Source organism: Lynx canadensis, chromosome A1 (genome assembly GCF_007474595.2).
Source record: "Lynx canadensis isolate LIC74 chromosome A1, mLynCan4.pri.v2, whole genome shotgun sequence".
Taxonomy (NCBI): domain Eukaryota; kingdom Metazoa; phylum Chordata; class Mammalia; order Carnivora; family Felidae; genus Lynx; species Lynx canadensis.
In genome coordinates, this window is record NC_044303.2 from 224,568,956 (window position 1) to 224,593,784 (window position 24,829).

At 34.1% G+C, this 24,829-nt stretch overlaps 1 protein-coding gene across 2 annotated transcripts in view; it reads left to right on the plus strand.

Moving 5' to 3' along the window:
* CDH18 (cadherin 18) overlaps positions 1-24,829 on the plus strand; it is a 348,818-nt gene that overhangs the window by 312,532 nt on the left and 11,457 nt on the right. For both annotated transcript variants that reach the window (XM_032594646.1, XM_032594647.1), the window contains exon 9: positions 7,682-7,799. In XM_032594646.1, coding sequence (XP_032450537.1) covers positions 7,682-7,799 — 118 coding nt within the window. The remainder of the gene's footprint in view (positions 1-7,681; positions 7,800-24,829) is intronic.

A 24,829-nucleotide genomic window follows, 5' to 3' on the forward strand; every position in this document is an offset into this window, starting at 1 on the left:
CTACAGACAGCAATGTTTACATTTCTATTTCTTGATCTTAACTGTGTTCATTAAAATATTTGTTCACTTTAAAATAGTTCGTATACTTGCCAAATTGTTGCAGGTGATTTTATCCTGCTGGATTATATTTTACAGTACAAAAATATAGGGGAAATAAAATTTTCATATAGGAGCTATTTTCAAGGATTCTAGAAGTCTATTTTATTTTTTTTCATGTTTATTTATTTTTGAGAGAGAGAAGCACACAGTTGAGAGTGGGTGACAGCAAGGGGTAGAGAGAGAGGGAGACAGAGAATCCCAAGCAGCGTCCTCCTCTGTCCTAGAGGACCAAACTCACAAAGTGTGACGTCATTACCTGAGCCAAAACCAAGAGTCAGATGCTGAACTGACTGAGCCACACAGGTGCCCCTAGAAAGACTATTTTAAAACTAAAATATAATCCTAATAAAATGTGAATTTGTAACCAATAGTAATTCCAAAATAATCCAGAAATTCCTGTGAAGTTTGTAAAACTCAAAATTGGAATGACAAGTTCTCATATTTGCTGCTGATACATAGATGGTCTCTTAACACAAAACAGGCAACATAAGATACAAGTTGTAGTGTACAAAATTCTAGTAGCTAGGTAGAGGTCTTGCAATTTTAAAAAAATCAAGAAATAAGAGAAAAAAATATAGAATAATGGATAAAATAGAAAGAAAATTAAAATGATGTAAACTGAAAGTATACATTAGTACTTATGTTGAAATAAAATCACATAAATACTCAAAAGATGCATATTGTCAAAATAGATAAGAAAAAAATCATTTAAATATTGTTTAAGGAGGTGTAAAATCAATGTGATAGAGGAAAATAATTTGAAAGAAAACATATAGAAAAACATAACAAATAAGTACTTGAATATGTATACTTGCTGTAGACATATTCATGCAACTACACACACACACACACACACACACACACATTTCATCAAACAACATTGGTAGATATAAAGAGATACATTCATTGGGATGAAAACAATTTATGCACCAGGTAGAAATAACAATTTTAAATTTATATACACTTATCAATGTTGCCTCAAAATGAACAAAGAAAAAAATGATAGAAATGTTTAAAACTAGATTAGCCCATTATTGTGTTGAGACTTTACAATGCTTTTACAAGAAACTGATAGAGTAATTACATAAGATTTTGGTAAGGATGCTTAAGATTGAAGACCATAATTAATAACATAATTAAATGACGAATATAGAATAATGCACTGAACAACTTCAGACCATGCATTCTTTTGAAAGTTACAGAAAACATTGACCAAAAATTTATTGTCTGCAGGGCCACAAAGCAAGTTTTAATAATTTGCCAAGGATTGGCCTCATTATTTTCTGCATGACAAAAAAACCAAAGCTAGATCCTAAGATGCAAATTCAAAAGTTTCGCTAGTAAAATAATCCATTGGAAATAAGGGCATCTCTGAATAAGCTAAGAAACACTTAAGAAATAAAAATTAAAAACATATAATTGGAATGATAGTGAAAAAAACATTGTATTAAAAAAGACCAAAAGGGGGAATCTATTTTCTGCATAATTTTAATATTAAAATCTGACAAGGATATATTTTGAATTACAGATATTCTCTCTCGTGAACATAGAAATATCATAAAAGATGGGGCGCCTGGGTGGCGCAGTCGGTTAAGCGTCCGACTTCAGCCAGGTCACGATCTCGCGGTCCGGGAGTTCGAGCCCTGCGTCAGGCTCTGGGCTGATGGCTCGGAGCCTGGAGCCTGTTTCCGATTCTGTGTCTCCCTCTCTCTCTGCCCCTCCCCCGTTCATGCTCTGTCTCTCTCTGTCCCAAAAATAAATAAAAACGTTGAAAAAAAATTAAAAAAAAAAGAAATATCATAAAAGAAATGTTTTTGGAGAATCCAGAAAAAATAATGTTTTCAAATGAAAAGGAAAAATATTAAAATTCATTTCAATACTGGAAATTGAAGCTTTTGATAAAGTTCAACATCCAATTAATAATAAAAATAATAACAACAATGATACTACTATGCATTAGTACAATTTGTAGATAAAATACTTTTCCTAAATATAAGGTCAATATAAATGTATTTCTTGTATTTCTTTATGTCACCAACAATTAGAAAATAAAATTTAAACACTATGCCACTTAATGTCGTTAAAAAATAAAATGCCCAGAAATAAATGTTACCTTTTTTAGGTATCCATTGCCTAATCGAAAAATAACAACCTTGAGTAAACTTAGGTTATTTCCTTCCCTGAATCTTTGTTTCTTTGGTTTGTAGGTTATTCAGAGAATTCAAAATTGGATCATTTGAATTGCGACATAAAAATTTAAAAGTCCAAGTCCAAAGTAATGATGGCATGAGCCATTTTTAGATTTTTTTTTCTTTTAGGTAATATATTACTTTCTTTCTCTTTTTTTCCTTCAAGGTAATTTCAAAATTTATAGGATACAGTGAGATGTTGTAGTAGGAGAAACTCATACCTGGTAGTCCATAGTCACCTTTGCAGGTGAAAGCATTGAAAAACGTGGGCAAACAACACTGAGTCCTTGCTCTTGGGTGAGCTGATTGAGCTCCTGAGAATGTGAACATTCACTCCCAAAACTGAAACACTAGTATCAGTTTCCTGGATTGAACTCTCTTCATATTGGCCAGTGACCTTGACTTTTTCCATTGACTTCCCATATATCCCACCTTTTGTTGATGTGAAAGCTTATTCAGGCGTTTTCTCCAGGTCATGCTCTCCTGTCAGTGCCATTTTGCTAGTCTGGCTCCTCTGTTTTACCCTCTACACGGTCTACCGAAGCTCTATGGCTTTTCTAAGAAATGATTTGGGTGCCATTGATAAATAAATGCTTTCTTCATCTCTAAAATGAAGAAAAATGTCACAATGTCAGGACCCTAAGATTTTATGACTAGATGACTCTCAGATTCCTTTAAATGTGGATTACCTTATTCTCCTGGCATGAAAAGCTATTTGTTGCATTTTTTAGAAAAGGCTAAATTTATAACAAAATGTATCTTTTTTCTGGGTGTCTAAACCCTGTATATAGTATTTTCCTTTTCTTCATACAACTATTACTATTTTCAGAGAACAATCAATCACTAGACTTAGCACCCCTAAGTTCTAATGTGATTTCATTAAGTGATTCTATTTATTATCCTTTAAAGACTATATTCAGATCTAGCATCATTGTTGTCTTTAATATTACATAATTTTAGAAGTCACTTTAAAATAGCTGGGTTCTTTATATTGCTTGAGCATTTCTTTCTCCAAACATTTGTTTCACAAAAATGAATTAAAATATTTTACTAAGGGAATAAAGTCACTTGACAATATTTTTGGGGCGCCTGGGTGGCTCAGTCGGTTGAGTGCCTGACATCGGCTCAGGTCACGATCTTGCAGTCCGCGAGTTCGAACCCTGTGTCATGTTCTATGCTGACAGCTCAGAGCCTGGAGCCTGCTTCAGATTCTGTGTCTTCTTCTCTCTCTGTTCCTTCCCCGCTCACACTTTGTCTCTCTCTGTCTAAAATAAATGAACATTAAAAAATTAAAAAAAGACAATATTGTTTATTGCACCCTTATGTAAAAAAAAAACAACATTGCCAAACTGTATGGTCAATTTGTATGATTAACCTATTACAAGGGAAATGGTCTGAACCTTCCTATTGTTTAATTTTGCAGTTTTGGTTCATTTAACCTTATGTTTATAGACTTTCTAGAGAAACTTTGTGCGTTTTGATGCAGAGTAGGAATCGGGAACTCTATTTAAATAATAATTTGTGAAATAAGTTTTCCAAAGCACATTTGTATTGCCCAGCTGTACAAGGCTCCTCTTTCTATAACAATCACTTTTAGAATTACAGACATTTTTATTATGGATGCTGTGCATCTACATAAAACAGCATGTGGCCGTGCCAAAGAGATTCATCTTTTGTGAAGCAGAGGTTTAAACCACATATAACAGCAGAGTTCAGGTTGATTCAGGTATCAATACACCTGAAATACAACAATATATTTCTCTGAGTTAATATAGTTCCCTGTTCTGAAAAAAAAATCTTTTAAGTACCTTGCATGAAAAAAAATACTAAGAAGAAAATCATGCATGCATGAAATTTGAAGTCAGTTCCCAAAGTAAAGTGAATTCAAAATAAATGAGATGGGCCTACACATAAAAACCGAAACATAAATGATGAGGACGATTTCTAGCTTATTTATACCAAATTTTCCCGTGTTTGTATGTGTATTTCATTAGCAGCAAACTTAGGAAATATAACATCTGTTAAAAAAAATGTATTGTCTGATACCAGCCTCCCTCCATCCAACGTGTCAATTATTAACAATATAACTTTGTATGAAAAATGTACCTAGATCAGCAGACATCTTACACTTAGATTTTACAAAGATCAACCTCGTTGAACTAACAAAGGTTGGTATTGTTATTAAATAAATATATGCTCCCATGTGAGATTATATTATAAAGCAAATTCATTGATTACTTTAAAGAAGATACAGTGTGTTCCACAGAACGTTCTTTTACTTTAAATGTTTAGTTAGGATTACCTCATTTACCTAACAGAAGACTACATTATTTGTATAAATCCGTGACACTGACTCGTTTGATTTTTTCCCCCTAATAAAGTACTCAAGAAGTAATAGACTATGGAAAACACATTTAAACAGAGGAATATATTTATTTAGTAAACACCAACTATCAACTTGGACTCTCCCTCCCTTTAGTAGAATAAATCTGTAACTGCTTCTCTCAGATCTTTCAAAATAATCAAAGAATTTATGCACTAATTACATAATATGCATATGATAGGAAACATCTAATTTCAGTTAAAAGGAGTGAGAGAAAGCAAATTGTTAATGGATTGTACATCACCAACAAATTGAGCAAACGTCACAGGTAGCAGAGTGTAGATAAATCATTACTGACAAAAGAATAGAAAATATTAATGACACATACATGGCACTTATCTAGATATCTAGACACTTAAATCTTTTAAAAATCACAAACATGTTAGCTTCTTTTTTTTTTAAGTTTATTTATATTTTGAGAGAGAGAGGGAGCATGAACACGAGCAGGGGAAGAACAGAGAGAGGAAGAAAGAGAGGGAAAGAGAGAGAGAGAGAGAGAGAGAGAGAGAATCCCCCTGAGGCTGGACTCAGTCTCACTAACCCTGAGATCATGAGCTGAGCTGAAATCAAAAGTCAGACGCTTAACAGACTGAGCCACCCAGGAGCCCCAAACATGTTACCTTCTGAGCTGGGTTTACTAATAAAAGTCCAAGGAAACAATAAATGGAAATCTATTTACTACGGAAAGAAAAAAAGGTAATCAGTAAACAGAAAAATTGAATATACCTTCTCGCATCAACAGAATATCTCAGAGTTCTAGATGAAAGTAGAGCGACATTCTATGGTTTTGGAGGCATTTTTCAGAAGTATGGAAAAATATTTAAGTGTAGATGTGTCAGCAACAATTCTGTAGGAATTCAAGATGCATGGTTCCCTCTTAAACAAAATGTGGTAATCAGCTCATCATTTGCTACGGACATGAGATCGAGAAATCTTTGAGGAAGATAAATTTGCTACAGTGAGCTTCCTGGCAAATGCAGATTTGAAATTACTGGTGTAAAAATGGAAAGTACATTTTGCTAAAGATAACAGTAAGACAGGAAAGATAAAATATAGATTATATCAGTGCTCAACAAATAGAATAAACTTAAGTATAAACACATTAAGGAAATTTAAAATAATGTATAAATTAGTTTCAAATGAGAAAAAAATAATTGTCCCAAAGAAGTAATAAGAGGAAACATAAAATAATTTAGTTGGTTTAAATTGAGTGTTCTCTGTCACTATCTTCCAGAATCACATTCTAGGATAAGAAATGAACTTGAAAATGTGTCCGTAGGTTTTGAGCTATCATCAGCATAATAGGACTCAGAATTAGAGAATGACCATGAACAAAGTGTAGGGGGAGATAGGACATTTCTTTTCCAAAAGAAAAAAAAAATGTACATTTACATTATGTTACCCTGAAAACAATCTTGAAAATTTGGTAGTTTTATTTCAGTTTTATATTAAGTACCTGATATGTACAGAATGTAGGTCTGTTCTTCAGATTATACTACACATTCTCTGACCTCCATGGAGCTTTTCATGCACTTGAGAAAAGTTGTCAGATTGTTTCTGATTATCCATCGATTTATTCTCCTATCAAGTCAAAAGCCAATAGCAAGGGAAGAACGATCTATCCAGAGAGTAGCTGTGCTTTAGATGGAAAAGAAGGCAAACATCAAGGAGATACGTAGATTTTTCAGTTCATAAAGTAATAGCGTGAAGGGAAGGAAAGAAGTGATGAATGAAAGAGACTTCTTGGAATATGTGGGCTGGAAGGAGGAGGCTTTACCTAGGATTTCTTTCTGAGAAAGTACATCTTGAACAAGGATGCCAGGGTGAGAGCCGCATGCGTATATGGACAAAATGGATCACTTCTATTGCCTGAAGCACTTTTGGCAATGAAATGCGTGTGGACACATGCTTTTCTGGTGTCACTGCCACTGATGATTCCTTTTTAGGACTTTTATATTTGTCCTCATCTGCCAGACCAACTAATGGGCTCAATACTTGGACAGGAATTTACATTTTAACTGTTGCACATACTGGTGTATTCTTTCACTCAGAAAAGATGGAAATGGGATGAAATTGAGTAAGATGTTTTTAGAAATCGTAACAATTTTTGAAATGAACACACTATATTTCCCATATAGGACACACTCTTTTCACAAGCTTCTTGTTGCTCTCTTTGTTCTTAATTTATCTAAGGAAGGGACAGATGAAAGATACCTAAGCATTAGGATACAAAGTTTTAAAAGAGGAGAATATTGTCCTGCTTATTGGTTTGGCCATTTCCTCCTTAAGAGTGTAACGTCTACAGCTATTGGGATTTGTGTTCTGTTCTTCGGTCACCTGGAATGTTTTATTTATGTATTCAAACATTGTCTGCTATATAATGCACAGACTCCAAATTTTAGACTGCTTTCTCCCAACCACCGTATATGAGAAGTATTCCATAAAACTCGGAGTGGTCTGGTTTTGCCTTTGCTACTATTTTAACGTTTAGGAGTCCCATCACAATCCTTTAGGGTCTCCGATCCTTACCTGTAAAATAGAGGGGCTAGATCATGCTCTCAAAAGTTCCCCGAAACAATAAAAACAGTATGACTCCACTGTGTTCGCATGTACTGAGAACCAGGAACACCACAAATCTGTTGTACATGAACACTAGGATATTTATATTTGTACACATGATACTCATGTTTCCCCAAACAGGTATCCATACAAAATCTTGCGACTAATTGGCCCAAGGTACTGTGGGTGATAAAGAAAAAAAATAATAAATAAATGTCTGTGCTATGCTAGAAAATAAAGTGTGAATGATTATAAATTGTACTGTAATGTGTTTCCTAAAATCTCATATAAGACAGAGCCAATTAGCTGGTACGTTTATTAGTTAAATTTGAAAGCGGGCAAGGTGGATCAAGGGGGCTTTTTAAAATCCTTTTGTGATGACAAATATAATTAAAATCAAAGGAATAAGCAAAATTAAGTTTACTATTTAGTATTTGCTTTCTCTCTTTAGGTTATTCATACCATCAGTGCTACTGATAAAGATGATTTTGCAAATGGACCAAGGTTTAACTTCTTTCTTGATGAACGCCTGTCTATAAACCCAAACTTCACTCTGAAGGACAATGAAGGTGAACACGAATTACATATACTTTTTAATCTATGTGAGATCTGCTTTGACTTAATATGGAATAGGCCTGAGCAGTTTTGTTTTATTTTTACATACCCATGAACAGCTTGCAAATCCGCATTCAAAGTCAGTTTGATGTTAATGTGTTATGATCTGTGAATAGCTTGTATTTAAAATTGAGCCATATGTACAAATAACTTTCATTGAGTTTATTCAGAAGCATTCCTTTAAACAAGAAATGTACATGTAATATGCTCTTGGGCAAATTTTAAGAGAAATCTTAGCTGACAAACATGTTTATGAGAGCTGCTTGCAATTGCTAGGAGGTAGAAAAATTTTAAATTAGGAAAAATGAAAAATATGTCCTAGGGACAGTTAGGAAAGGAAATGCAACGTTTGAATTCATCTTGCATTAGCAAGGCTATCATAATGTGGTGTACAAATTATATTTCCTCTTGTTATTATGAATATTTTTCAAACTATGGGTAAAAATATGCATAATTGCAGAATATTTTGTAAATTTTGAATTACTTTTGCTTAAACTTCTGTATTGTGTGGGGAAAGAAAGAACACCATAATCTAGTACCTACAGAAGATTCACCATGATTTAGATTCCCTGTTTGGTAGATTTCTCCAGGTCCTGTAAAAATCAATCTTCTGTATGTAAAGGAAACACTAAGTCATTCTCTATGTGCAGTGTTCTGATTTGTATCAACTTTCTTCTTACCCCAAACTATCTTTGATCATGTTTATCTGAATATGCTACTTTTGGAATTTAACACTTGCCTCAGAATCCTTTTAAAGAAACAACAGTGCATCCACTTAAGAGTAAACATATAATTTCCTCTCTATACACTTCAGGGAAAAGGATTTTCAAACACCAAAAAAAAAAAAAATGCTATTACCTAATGTCAACTCACTAAAACATTATTTCCATCATTCCTAATTCCTTCTTTATATTATCATAACAAGAAGACCAAATTGTACATGTGGCCATAGCAAGATTCATATGAAAATACAAAGCTTGATTGTCTCTCATTTTAACTACCCTATAGTCAGCTCTATGTACGAGAATAAATATTTGTGCATGTTTGTATCTGACATATTGTGTTAGTTGATTCTTGTAAATTTATTTGCATTTGAATATTCCATTCTACAATCTCAAATATATTTAATGTAAGTATGTTAAATATGTAAAAAAATCTGTTACTATTTCCCATATTTCAATATTTGCAAAATTTGGCGAGCATTCAACTTTCTGCCTTAGATTACAATCATATCTAGATATCTATATCTATATCTATATCTATCTATATATTTCAGTTGTTTGTTTTTACATTCCAATAAGGATTTTATTTTATATTTTTAAGTAATTTTCATTTGATGATATAATGAAAATTTGACTTGGATTTAAAGATGGGCATTCAAGTTATTTAACCCATGTAAGTATAAGTCCAAAAATATTTTTAAAAACAGGAGAATTTTAATATTGTTGAGACCCACTCAGTGATTAAAAATCCGCAGACAAAAATACTATATCTGGAATTTGTGAATTTAATGAATGGCTACATTCAAAAGGGCTTACTTCAATCATTTGACTCACCAGTGGTAGGAACTAATTTCCCTCAAATATATACACTCTTGAAAGGATTTATGGTGCTGATGTACATATTTTTACATTTGTTTTAAATGTAATTTTTTTAACATTTTTAAACATACATACAAACATTTTTCAATGTAAGCTTTTTAACGTTTGTTTTAAACATACATACGAATGCTTTGTCAAACATGCGAGGCCTATGGACAGTTGTGTAGGGATAAAGATGTTTTAATATATTTGTAAGATTATTTTTTAAATGTTGGGAATTGATAAAATTATAAATAACACAGGAAACTTTATATAATTATAAAATTATAAATAACAGCAGTTTTTAGAAAAAAAAATCAGGTGCATAGCGGAAAGCATGAACTTATGGCAAGCCGATTTGATTATGCTAGATAAGCCACCTAAACTTTCCGAGCCTCAGCTTTTACATCCATAAATTATGCTTTAAAATACCCACTCTGGAACTTTGGGAGAGTTAGTGATACCATATGTAAAGATGGCCTTTTCTATAAACACAAGACAGTTATGGATAATAATATGTAAAGATGAAATTAAAAACAGAATAGCCATACCAAAATGAACGCACTCATACATATATATGTTCACAAGTGCATAAATAATTCTCTGGACAACAACCAGCACAAAAATAAAAAGAGTAAATATAAATATTAACAATCTAAGCCTGCTGAATCCTGGTAGCTTAGCATTTATATGCCCCCAGAACATACAAAATATATCTAAAAGAAACAAAGACAATGAAAATTAGTGTGTGTGTGTGTGTGTGTGTGTGTGTGTGTGAGCGAGCACACACGTGCGCGTGCACAGGCACTCACTGCTTACACAAAAGTACACCAGGGAACGGTAGAAGGCAGACCTAGCCTCCGGGCCAGGATGGGTGATCAAGAAGCCTTTGGTTTAGTAGCATCTCCCAAACTGCTAAATGGTAAAGACTGAATAGAGAGAAAAAGAGATTTCCAAAATAAGAGAGAAGTGTATATATTATTGTTTACTCTAAGCCCGCAGATCAACACATTAAAAGGTAGACAATGAAATAAAAAAATAAGTCAGACAGTGAATTTACTCTGAATAATACAAAACACAGAAGTGATCAGAAAATATTTTAATAAAAGTGTACTTAGGATTCTCAAAATTAAAAAAAAAAAATAACATGTTTACAAAAAGACCAAGAAGCAATTAAGTGAAATGAGACAATGAAAGAAAACAAGTGTGTATGAAAACAATTTAAAAATCCCTATGAAATCAATGAATTAATTAAATCCTTATCAAAATAAAACTATAGTTTTTGCATATATAAAAAAGTATATAGAACCATATAAGAAACATACAATAATTCAGTTTTATATATGTAATTATATATAAACATATAAAACTATAGTTATTGAATATATAGAAAAGAACTACATATAGAAATTACATATATACAGAACTACATATGTATTACATACATATATACAGAACTACATATAGAAATTTATAGATATTTAGGTATGTATAAAACTACATATATATGTTTATATTCTTAAGTTTATACTGTAATTACAAAGACATATACCTGTATATAAACATATATAATATACGTATATGTATACATATACACATAGACACAGATATAAAGACAGAACAACACAAATTACTAGGCAGCATTACCTCTAGACAGGACACAAAGAAAGTTTAACAAGTCAAATGTAAAATTCATTAATTCAAGCAAAAAAGCTCAGGTAGATCAAAACTTTAAAAATGCATAAGAACACTTAGCAGATATGGAGTATAACGTGCCTAGAAGAATTAAGAAGAAATTATAGCAATCAACAATATAGATAGGTAAAATTACTTGACAGTTTCTCATATTGAAAATAGATGTGTCCTTACAATGAACATAAACACCAAAGCCAAGCACAAAATCAAATCTTCGCTTGGATATGATAGTTTAAAACTGGTAAATCTCAGGGGTGCGTTGGTGGTTCGGTCAGTTAAGTGTCCTACTTTGGCTCAGGTCACGATCTTGAGGTACACGAGTTCGAGCCCCACTTTGGGCTCTGTGCTGACAGCTCAAAGCCTGCTTCTGATTCTGTGTCTCCCTCTCTCTGCCCCTCCCCTCCCACAGAGAGACTCTCTGTCTCTCTTTCTCAAAAATAAATTAAAAAAAAATTTTTAAAAACCCTGTTAAACCTCAAAGATAAAGAGAAAAATCTTTACAGTATCAAAGACAAAATGCAGAATAATTAAAAACAATGAGAATTAGATTTAAAGTAGATTCCTGTGTTAATTTTTTTTAAATTTTCTTTAATGTTTATTTATTTTTGAAAGAGAGAGTGTGAACGGGGCAGGGGTGAAGAGAGAGTGCGACACAGAATCGGAAGCAGGCTCCAGGCTCTCAGCTGTCAGCACAGAGCCTGATGCAGGGCTCAAACTCATGAACCATGAGATCATGACTTGAGTCAAAGTCAGGAGCTTAGCTGACTGAGCCACCCAAGTGCCCCTAATTTTTTTTTAAAGCTGAAAGAGGTTGACAAAAACCACGTGCTCAAAATGCTGAAGGAAAATAATTTGCTATTATCAATAACCTTTCCTAGATTTAGTTAAAAATGGTAAGCTATCTAAAATCAAGGAGGACCCCTTAGTTAAGAATTTTTTCCAATGTATAAAAAATAAGTTTTTACTGTTCGCTACTGACATTTTGACAAATGTCGTATTAATCTTTGCCTTCAGAATCTCTGCAGAATATAATAGAGAAGAAAAAAATCTTGTAATTCATGTTTTATTTCATATGTTAAAGCTTGAAGAGTAAATGCTAAATTAGCAGAATAAAAGTCTGTGATTTCCAAAGCAAGGAAGGATTTTCAGAAAGTTAAATAAAAAAGCTTATTTTATCAATGGAGCACAAGGCCAGAAAGGAGAATAAAAGATGGAAAGTGAAAGCATAGAAAATGAAAGAAGAAAGTAGAAATAAGTTCAAACATATTGTAGTCATAATCGGATTAAGTATCATTTTTCATCAAAGCTGTATATAAATATGCTGCTTAGAAGAGGTGTACCAAATTCAAAATGAGATAGGAAATTTTATATAAAAAGTTGGAAATATTTACCCATTGCGTCAAAAGAAACAACTATTGCTGAAAAAAAGAAAACCCATGATCCATGGGGTCTAAAATAAGACATTTATTCAGCTCACATGTTTACAAAGGAGCACATTCTGGTAGGTTTCTGATAGGTTCATCTAAGCAACTCTTCTGGTCTCAGGACACCTACAGTCACTACAACTAATAAGCATTGTAAAAATAAAAATATTCTCATTTCAAAGAGAAAAACGTAACCATGATAAATAGAAACAAAACACAAGATTATCCTTGTTAACAGATGATGAAATTGTCTATAGGAAAATGTAAGAAAGTCTACAGAAACACCTTGCATAGTAATGGGATGTTTTGCCAACATTTTTGAATACTAGCAAATGCCCCAAATGGATCGATTTCCTATATTAAAAAAAAAAAACCCAAAACTACAAGGGCACCTGGGTGACTCAGTCAGGTAAGCATTGACGCTTGGTGTCGGGTCAGGTCATGATCTCCAGGTTTCATGAGTTTGAGCCCTGCGTAGAGCTCTCCGCTGGAAGTACTCAGCCTACTCCAAGATTCTTTCTCTCCCTCTCTCTGCCCCTTCCCTTCTTACAGTGTCTCTGCCTCTCTCAAATAAATTAATTAATTAAAAAATATATATGAATAAATAGTAAGTCAGGTACAATTTAAAATGGCAAAAACAAATCGAGCAAATTAGCACAAACCCTTCAAAATCATTAGAGGAAAAAAAAATCCAATACATAATTTTCAAGTTTATTCTATATAAAGAGCAATGTTACTGAAAATATAAAAACACACCCCAAAATAATATACTTACCAAATTACTTAATCAGAGCACTTAAATTTTCATATTAATCCATAAATTAAATCTAATTTTAATGATAAACTCAACTAGTCATCTGTTAATAAAATGCAAATAAATAGTAAAGGATTAAGAAAAGCAAAAATGTATTGAAAAAGAAGATGCTGGAGGTATGTAATTAGCAGAAACAGAAGAAGAGAGGACATATCCTAACAGATATCTAGACATTATAAAGATGAATATAGTGAGTGTAAACCCAGACAGTTGGTTTTTCTCTTTTCTTTTTTTTTTTTTTTTTTTTTTTTTTTTTTTGCAAGTGCCTGACTTAAGCTTTGATTGCCAAGGCCCCCACTTCAAAGAGGGCTATCTGGAACAAACACCATGCCAGACACAGGACTAGATCAAGATCCAGGCTGCCTCCCCCTGTCCCGGGAGACTCTTTGTTTTAGAGACCTTGACTGATTTTGATAACTGTTGATTTGGGCCTTTTTCTCTCTGCCTCTCTTACGATGCTTTAAATTCCCACTCTTATGTTTTAAATTCATCAATAAAGAGTGAGTCTCCCAGACCCTAGGACCCACCCTTGACCCCAATACCAATAGAACTTGAAGGCCCCTCCACATTCTCTTTCTCTCTACCCTCCACCTCTCTGTGTGACCCCAGGCATGCCACATAATTTCCGGGATATGTAAGTAATAAACATTTTTGGTTTTTTGTTTTTTTTGTTTTTCAAATTTTCCTAATGCTTATTGCGGAAGAGTGTCTTGCAATCATAATAAGAATCACAAAGGCTGGTCCAACCACAAAATTAGTTATTGATAGGCTAAGACTAGCATAAAACAATGAAATACTCTTTAAATATGGTACTAGTAGAGAAATAAAGAGAGGAGGAGAACAAATTCAGGGGAGTGAATAAAATTAGATATCTAAATCTATCTATAAGCATATGACCTTGACAGAAGGCAAAGGTAGCATTTTTAACCATTGTGGAAAGGGTAATACAAAAAGTACACAGAAAGGGACCGGCTGGTTATCTAGATTCTCTAGAACATCTCAAACACCTGAATAAAAATAGATAAATTATATATATATATATATATATATATATATATATATGTATATATATATATATATATGTATATATATATATATGTAAGTTGACCTGGGTAACATTGTCACTCTGTGCCAGGTATCACTTCGACTTTTTTGTGTTTTTCTGGGTTTTGTTTTCCATTACTCTCCCATTCCCGCTATAGCCCTTCTCCCAAATTACCATGTACTCAAAGATAGTACCAAAAGTAAGGGTAAACAGAGTATGGTGAAAAAGGAGCCCAGCTTAGCAGATATTTGAAAGGAATAACAGACAAAAGAAATTGCAGACTAAAAATAGATTTCAGGCTCATTCTTCCAAATATTTGCTAGGATAACAATGTAGAGCTAAATAAACTTGGTCTGTGGATGGATCCTGAAAGTCACTTCCAAAGCAGAGAGGCACTGAGATTCACAAGAAAATATATAAATACTGGCCTAGATCTACTCACCACTTCTTACTGTGTTGGAGAAATCACTGGGAATTGGAGCTCAAAGGACTTCCCTCAGCAGAAGATCACAGGACATTGCAAGGGTCAAGCAGGATGAAAGAGAGACAGTTAGCATATATTGGGATGCACCACCTAATGTGAGACCACCTAACGTCAGTGTCCTTGGACGCCTCCTGCTCTTTTGAGTCTTATGGAATTTTGCTGTCTCTCCTGATTTCTATCATCTGTCAAGCTTCAGTCACTTCCCTCTTTTCCCAAAAGTCTTGGTAACCCTGACTCCATCCATACTCAAAACATAACTGGAAAAATTTAATGCCCTTAAGAGAAAATTAGCCAGGACTTTGGCTACCCAACACCCAATACCCAGCAGTCATTAGACAGAAAAAAATCCATTTTGTTTTCAATGACAAATGGTTATATGACAACTGGAACTTCCCTCATCACAACACTTGTCACAGGGTGGGCTCTCTCCCCATTTAGACTATAAAATCCAGGCATGCAAGGAATTTTGTCTGACTTATTTAACTGCTGTACTCCTCACTCCTACCACGGTGCCTGACACAGAGGAAACTTTAAGTAAATATCTGTTAAAAAAATAAGAGGAAAAACAAAGAAGAAAGTTTTAGAGTTTGACTCTGGAAATAGGTTGGCTCTATTTGAAACCCGGTTTCTCTGCTAATTATGTGTGAGACCACCACCAAATCCTTGTTCTCGGTGTGTCTGTTTCCTCCTTTGTAAAATGGAGATATGGACACAATTATTACTATTTTGTAATTTTTAAGAGAGATGAAAATATAAAGAATTTGAAATCACATACGAAGAGCTACATGTTTTAAGGGGCACGCACACTGAAGGTAACTAAAAAGTAAATACATAGATGGAAAAATAATATGAAGAATCCAAATAAATTACTCTGAGTAAAGAAATATTTGAGTTTTAGGTGGGAAGAATACGTAACTATCCCAGACAAATTCCCTAACTCGACAGACAAGGAAATAATTTTACCAGTTTCCAATGAAATTAAATTATAAAGATAATAATAAATCGTGCTGAAGTACTTATTTGCAAAATAACGAGCTAATAGTCGATGGATCTTTTTTTAGTGACACTTGAAAAAAAGAACTACGATAAGATAATCCTCTTCCTGTTAGGATATCCTGTTAGCATACTCATGTGACAATCAGGGAAATGTATTTTAAAATACTGAATGCCTCAGTATTTAATATAATTACTATAATATTAAATATAAAATCTATTAATTATAGGGGCGCCTGGGTGGCTCAGTCGGTTAAGCGTCCGACTTCAGCTCAGGTCACAATCTCACGGTCCGTGAGTTCGAGCCCCGCGTCGGGCTCTGGGCTGATGGCTCAGAGCCTGGAGCCTGCTTCCCATTCTGTGTCTACCTCTCTCTCTGCCCCTCCCCACTCATTCTCTGTCTCTCTCTGTCTCAAAAATAAATAAACATTTAAAAAATCTATCAATTTAATAATGTTCCATTGATAAAATATTTGGAGCTATAGCAGTCAAATGAAAATAAGAATAAATGTCTGAAAAGGTAAAGACAAAGTATTAAATGAACAATATATAATTAAGCATCAAACAAAAATAACTATCTAAGTGTAGTGTTTAATCACATTTATGAGCAATAATTATACTGTAGAAAATAAGAATCTTTCTTGGGGTGCCTGGATGGCTCAGTCAGTTAAGCCTCTGACTATTGATTTCAGCTCAGGTCATGATCTCATGATTGTGAGATCGAACCCCACATTGTCACATTGTGCTCCATGCTGAATGTGGAGCATTCTGAAGACTCTCTCTATCCTTTTCCCTTTGCCCCCCAACTCTCTCTTTCTCGCTCTTTCTCTCCCTCTCTCTCTATCTCTCTTTGTCTCTCGCAAATGAGAAAATATGTTTTTTTTATTGTTAATGTATTTGTTTTCGAGAGAGAGAAAGAGAGAGAGATATTGAGAGTGTGGGGGAGGCACAGAGAGAGAAGGAGAGAGAATTCTAAGCAGGCTCCACACTGTCAGTGCAGAGTCCAATGCAGGGCTCGAATTCAGGAACCACGAAGTCATAACCTGAGACCAAATCAAGTTGGATGCTTAAGGGACAGAGCCATCCAGGCACCCCAAAGTAAATATGCTTAAGAAATGTTTATGAAATGGACTTTGAGTATTTTCAGTAAGAATATACTCATTTATTGTATCTAATTAAAAACTGAAGAAAAGCACCTGAAATACACACACACACACACACACACACACACACACACACACAGCTTTTTTTCATGGCTTGACATTTACACTGGCTGTCCAGCATTCTACAGGAGACTCACACTGTATAACTATTCATCACCATTCTTCCTCTCTCATCTTACAAAGAATTTTTTTCTCTAAAAGAAATCTGTAGTCAGCTCTTAAATTGACATTGTTTTTCTCCTACCACTTAATCTGTAAGGGGGCATGCGTTGTCTGTGCTGTATAAGGCAGTGATCTAAGCTGTCCAGAATGTTAAGAATTAAAACACAAAGCTCCTGCTTTCAGGGGACTTGCCGTCTAGTTGGAGAAAAGAAGATGTTATGAAATGTAACTTTTAACTGAAGGCAGTGACACTTAGATCACTAAAGATTGTACTGAAACGTGATTTGACTTTATTTTTTTTTTTCAACGTTTATTTATTTTTGGGACAGAGAGAGACAGAGCATGAATGGGGGAGGGGCAGAGAGAGAGGGAGACACAGTATCCGAAACAGGCTCCAGGCTCTGAGCCATCAGCCCAGAGCCTGACGCGGGGCTCGAACTCACGGACCGCGAGATCGTGACCTGGCTGAAGTCGGACGTTTAACCGACTGCGCCACCCAGGCGCCCCCGTGATTTGACTTTAAACGATAGAATCTGATCCGCCAGGTAGAATGAATCTGAGAATACTTTTCAATTAGACTGGAAATCAAGACAGCAGAAAGGTGACAGAATGCAGCATCATTTAGAAGAATCTAGCCAGGGCCATGTGGTAAGGCAGAGACACAGGCATTTTATTCACTATTCAGAACACACGAAGTATTAAGTACACTGCTATCTATGTCCCATGCTTAGAAAAAAAAAAAAAAAAGATTCTGCCATTAATCCTTTATTTGTCCTAGTACAAAATTGTGGTGAATAGAAAATTTAGTACTTAACCAAAATCTTCAATGTTTATCTGGAAAATTTTGACCCTTACCTATTAAAATACTGAAGACTTTGATTTGGAAAGTAATCAAGTGAAGAATTTCTATTTTTTTTTTCTTTTTACAACATATATAGCGAAATATATATTGTAAATAGGTTTGTTTGATAAATGACCTTATTTATCATTAACTAACATGCCACTAATAATACAATTTTATTTAAAATTAAAAACCAGAGTTCAGAAGATAATTTTTAAGTCGCAAGCATTATCAAATTACATTACTCTAAAACAACAAAAAAGCATGAAATGCTTCCTGATTAAAATGTAGTTTTTCCTATAATCACCTTCTCTTGAAATTGTAATAGGTAAGCTTCACTTTAGGCTCAAAAACTCACATTGTTTAATTCCAGCTTCTTAACCAAATATCTATAGCTAATGAACTCTGGTCATGTAACCAAGTCTGTGAGTATAAGCTTATACAAGGGTTCTGTGCACACGATTGTTGTATTTATTCATTTTGTAATATAAAAGTGTAATCTAATCCCCCAATATAAATTATCATTAGTCTACCAGGTAAGACTGTTCCGCTTCATAGTCTTTATGCTGCTTTCTTGAGGGACTAGGTTTTATTTGATGCAGGGAGATTTGCCAGCCTAATTCCTAGGCTTAATTCTAATTGTCAAGTGCATTTGTAAATCTTACAGATTTTACACATGGAAGAGACAATTTATAATTATGTGTATACTTGTATCTCTGTTTGCAGGGTTCTGAATCACATATAATAAGGCTTTCAAATTTGAAAATCCTTATAATTTTGTTGATAATTTGCTATCTACTCATATTTGTCTCTCAGTTTTCTTCTTTAGATATGCGTTTTCCACTTTGGTAGACACTCCCATTCTTTAAAAATGAATGAGTCCATACCACTTTTTTACATAAATGACCTGCCCCGAAAATTACCATTTTAATGCCATTAAACAAAAGATTCTGTAGACTATCCTATTCTCTTTGTTGCAACCTTTTGAAGATTTTGTTTTTCCTTGTTTTTATTACCTTTACTTGTTTCTTGGTAGTATTAATTCATACTTATGAACATGAGGGTCATATCATTTGTAACTTGTCTTACGAGTTTTAGCAAAATACTTAAAAGGCACTGCTGGAAAGTACTGTTTTCCTTGTGATTATTTGGGTTTGGTGAAAGGCTATCTGAGTTTACACTGAGTTTAAGATAAGGACCATTTTCAAATTTGACTATTTTTTTTGTTTTTTTTTAAATTAATTAATTAATTAATTTATTTATTTATTTATTTTGAGAGGGAGGTCAGTGAGAGAGGAAGTGAAAGAATCCTACACGGGCCCTGCACTGTCAGCGCAGAGCCCCATACAGAGCTTGAACTCACGAACCATGAGATTATGACCTGAGCCAAAATCAAGAGTTGGACACAACCCACTGAGTCACCCAGGTGCCCGTCGAATTTGACTATGTTTAAAACCTCTTAAAGAGGTGTCATTTAGGGCCTTTTCTCTCGGATTTCACAGTCCATTGGTTTGAAACACGTCGGAAGCCATGAAGAGCCTTGATGTATAGTTTGTACTTCTTTTGCACCATCAGGTTTCTCGTAGTCAATATTCCCAGAGTTTATTTTTGTCCTTCAAATGAGAACTCGCAGCTGGTGTTGTAATGTGCTTAATTTCTCTGCAGAGTCTAACCATTGAAAATTCCGTTTTTAACCACAGGGCTTCGAGAGACCATTTAGCCGTTTCTCCCAATTCCTAAATAAAACAACACCCCACAGTCCTAACTGAGAATATGGTTGCAGTCGATGCCTCCAACATCCTCTAGTGGATGTGGTAGCAGCTGGGCCCTGCTGAGTCACTTACCTGCAGTCTCTGGTGAGGCTGAGACACGCTGTTTGGGTTCTAGTAGGGATCCCCCTTCCCTCCCAGTCAGATCTCAGTCCTCCTTACTCGCATGGTGGTCACACCTCGAAGGTGGTCACACCTGCTAGCATCATACTGTCCTCTAAGGGAAAATAGAGACCCAAAGCTTGACTAGGAAGAAGGCACAGGGTTCATATGCCATCTTGAGCCTAAAATCGGAAAGTGTGACTTCAAATGCAGTGATTTGTTTTAATGGCCATTTTGCTCTAGATAAGAAAATATTCTTTTGTTCTCTTCTTAGTGATTTTAATCTCTGTTGATTTTTGTTTTTACTTTTATATATTTTTCCTAATGTATTTGGCAGACCCTACCTCCTCTCACCTTTTTTTACTCCCACTCACAAAGGAGTGACAGCAAAGGACAGTTCCGTCCTACTGTTCTCTAAGCACAAGTATAAAAGTAGACAAAGTAAAATGTGCCTAATATTTACCATTCCACGCCACTTTCCTTTTTGTTTTCCTTTTGTGAAACTGTAGGTTATTCTCTGCTTTAATTCCTTCCTGGCTCAGAAGGACATAATGCCCCAGGAGTCACCTCCTCTACCCTCTGCTCTCAGGCAGGGGAAACATTAAAACAACTTCATAAATAGGGTTATGTGTTCACTTTTTCAAGCTAAGGATTTATCCTCACAATTTCCTTCTGTGTTTACAAATTTAGTGACTCCAAACATAATATCTTCTACTTTGATTCATCCATTCCCACTAAAAATAATAGTATTTGTTAAAGGTATGTGATAAATAATGAGTAGGGGGCTTCCCTTGTAGTTCATATGCTTGTCTCTTTTTTTTTTTTCTGTAAACAACCCTTACCTCTCCTTCTACAATTATTATATTATTGTGGTATGGTTATGAATTATTTTGAATTTGGGGCTGGATTTCTATTTTAAAAGTTTCTGTTTTTTTATCACCTTCTCCACTCTTATTAACACTCATGCATATTCATATGTGTTATTCATGAGCAGATTTGCTGATACTCTTCAAAGTTCATATTTTTTCTTCATATGTATTTATATTTTTTTAAGTCTCTAATACATAGTCTTGTATAGAGAGATGGACATAGTTGATGGTAAAGAGGAACTGAACAGTTTCAAATGTGGTTTTAAAATGTTGATAATAGATAGTAGCTTCTTTTTGGGAAAGACATTTTCCTGCTGTGAATGGAAGATTAAGGCTCAAAGGAAAATGGCAAAGCAGCTCAGAATAGCTATTGCCTGGCATCTGATAAAGAATAGATATCGACAAATTGATGGCTAGGCTCCTTTAAGAGCATAGTCTACGTTTCTCTATGTACTTGGTGGAGCCAATTAAGATAATTATAACTATTTTACCAACATATATCTTTTTTAACGACTCTGAAAGCAGAAGCCTTAGACAATGGATGCTTGTGTTTATCTGGGATTTAAAGATGATCAAGAAGGAGTGTGGCAGATGGTCAAAGGGTTGACATTCCAGGGTGCAAATAAGAACATAATGACATATTGGATCATACATTCGTGATTTGGCAGAAAAAGCAAGGGAGGCCAGGAGGATGTTTACAAACTTAAATGAAGAGGCAGAATCAGGAGGCTGAAAATTGATATTAGGGCGATTCTAGGGTCAAAGAAGGGGAAGTCAGGAAGCAGGAGAGAAGCAATAAACATTTAGTAGAGAGCTTGAGGAGGTAATGCTGTTGAAGTGTTAGAGGATATGTAAGTTCATTTTCCTTTTAATGTCTTAATACATGTCAACATAATAAGGAAACTGGAACAAAAGACAAGTTCCTGCTGAGTGTAGTTTAAATCATTATTTATCAAGTACCTATTATGTGAGAGGAGCTGTACAGGCGGGCAAAAGAGCATTGTTTCATGCATGGTCTCTGATAATAGTTAAATTATGAGTATATTTCATTGCTGCTGGAAGGCCAGAAAAAAAAAAAGGAAACAATATGAAGTCATGCATATTTATCTGTCTGGTGAAATTAAGTTTCTAGTTCCTAGCTTTCTCTTCAGACATTTAAAAAAATTTTTTTTAAGTTTAGTTCAATTAGAGATCCACATCTGGGGATCTTAAATACATCTGGTGTTCTGATGGATTTAAAAATATTATTTTAATGTCTGCTGGCTGTGCTTGAGAGAAAGCCTATCTTTATACCTGTATTATCAAACAAAGAATCCTATGAAATGGTGGGGAGTGTATGGATGTCTAATAATTTAAATTTTGAAGAACACATAGTTTTAATACCAAGATATAAGGCAATTTTGGACTTTAATGTAAGATCTGTTTTTGCTCCAGGGAGCATTTAAAAAGCATCCCTTATTTTAACTTAAATTGTATTACAGTTTATATAAGTAGCACAGAGATTAGAATCTTTCAAGGTCTTTCAAAATATTGAACAAAAAAATAATAGGACACATACTATTAGCTCAAGAAAATTATGTCTGAATTCCAGAAGCAGTATGCAACTTGCATTATACTATCCTACTCTGTAGCCTTCTGTCCCTGTAGAAGCTTAGAGGTTGCAAGTGTACCTATGAATTCACAAAACATTTTATTGTGAATATTTTATTGTGAATCATCAGCAGTTATGAAATCCCTGTAGTTCTTGTAGCTCCAAAGTGATTTTTTTCTTACTATGATTGCTTTTCCAGTCATCACAATGTTTTCTTAAAGTGTCTACATGAAGTCAGATATTGCATATCTGTATAGCAGTCTCCTTACATCCTCTCCTATGGACCATAGCTGTTTACAAAAAAGAAATAGAATATATATATATATAATTTATAGTTTTATTATATATTTATTATATATTATATATAGTTATATATAGTTTCATTATATTATTTATAATATTATATATTATTTATAGAATAAAGAAATAGAATATATATATACATATATATGTGTGTATATATATATATGTGTGTGTGTATATATATATGTTTATATATATATATGTGTGTGTATATATATATATATATATATATATATATATAAAGGATGCTTTGACATCTGTGTTGAAAGAATAAAACACATTCAAGGCTATTTCCAAATTACACTGAAGATACACTTGCTGGGAATATCAGGAATATATTCCAGAAGACATTAATAACTAAGAGAATCTCCCAATTTTTCTGGCCATTTTCTGAGACCCTTTGGTCACCACCTAAATCCATATGCAACATGTAGAATTTTCACACTGTTGCTTCAAAGACTCTTTGTATGACAGATTTTTCTAAAATTTTTGCCATCCCAAAGTCCTCTCAATACTTTTAAGGTGGTAACCCCAAAAGTATGCACAGTGTTTCAGTGCGGTCTTCTCACTAAAGAGATTCATAGGTAGTCCATATTTTACTGAATGATTCCAGTACTGTTTAGTTTATCTGAACTTCCTATAGCCTATTCCTGCATTCAGAGATACATATTACAAAATAATCGCTGTTACTCATCTAATATGCATCTTTATTCACATTGTTTTAGTTGAAGTTCTTTGTGCTAGCTGTCCAATATCTTCTTGAATCCTAACCAAATATATGTTCTTGGCTTCCAAGAGTCCTATGAGCTTGTGTCTTCATTCAAACTATTGAGAATCAGAATTAAGGACCAACCTTGGGTACACATTGTTAGAGACTGTCCTTTATTTAGCATTGATAATCAGTACTTTTCATGTTCCATCCTGGTATGGTTGATCTTTATTGAGCTCATATATTTTTATCCACTTGGAAATGAAGATTTTCTATATTGCTTGGTTTATTTTTTTAATTATATGTCAAGTTTGGGATTTGTTGTTGCTCTTGAAACCTAATTTTGCAGTTTCAATGAAACAAATTTTATTCTCTGTATAAAAATACATTTGTGTGTGTGTGTGTGTGTGTGTATGCATACATATCTTCTTACCTCTTCCATTTTAGTTCAAAGTTTTCTCGTTCAAGTTCAGTGAGCTTTCAGCCAAGTACATTTTTTGCAGTTCCAGTTAGGTACACAATATCCCATTTGAAGAGCTCATTATTCTGCTCTGCTAAATCTTTCTAGGTAGGAAGCTCTTTGCTTCCTGAATCCTCTTTTCTTTTCAAAAGTCAAACCTACAGCTGGAAAAAAAGAAAGAATAGTTTTACGTCTCTGTGTCTGAGAGCTTTCTGTTTAAGAACTTAAGGTGTACTAGAAACATGTTCTGGATTTCTTTTTGTTTCCGATCGTGTTTCTGACTGCATTTCCAATAATTATTCCGAAAGAGAGTATGCTTCCAGATTAAGAATCTAACGTGTACACTAGGCCAGAGCCATAAAAGGGGGTCCGCAACTACCATTGCATGTTGTATCATTGTACACGTTATTAACCATGTTTATTGAAATCAGGGACCGGTGCCTTCCATCTCTTCTTTGGAGGCCAGCAGTGGGATTCTCAAACATGTTTGTGCCTGTGAACACTTAGTTCATACCTTTTCCTTAGACTAGGGAGCTGCACATGTAGGCAAGTTTATATTAATCGTGATTCAACGTCCTACAGCTGAGAGGTGCGCTGCTTCAAAGCTCAGGTCTCTGGGCGAGGGCTTGTGACTGTTGTAATTATACAATACACATGATGCAATTTCTGCATTTTTTCTTTCCCATTCTCAACTTGTTTCAAAATAGACAATCAATAATTTTTTTCTTTTCCACTGGGTAAGAAAATCTTTTCTAATTTGTCATTGGATTATGTGTGCTCTTTAACAAACCTTCAGTTATGTATATGTGTGCACATAAATGATCATATGTGCATATGATTATAAAACCATATAATTCATGTGTTTTATTACATTGAATATTTGCAAAATGTGTTATCTTTCTACTGCGTTAATTTGGCGATATAAAATCAAGAAAATATAACTGTAGGGTATTTTATCATGGCTATCTTAAACATACTCC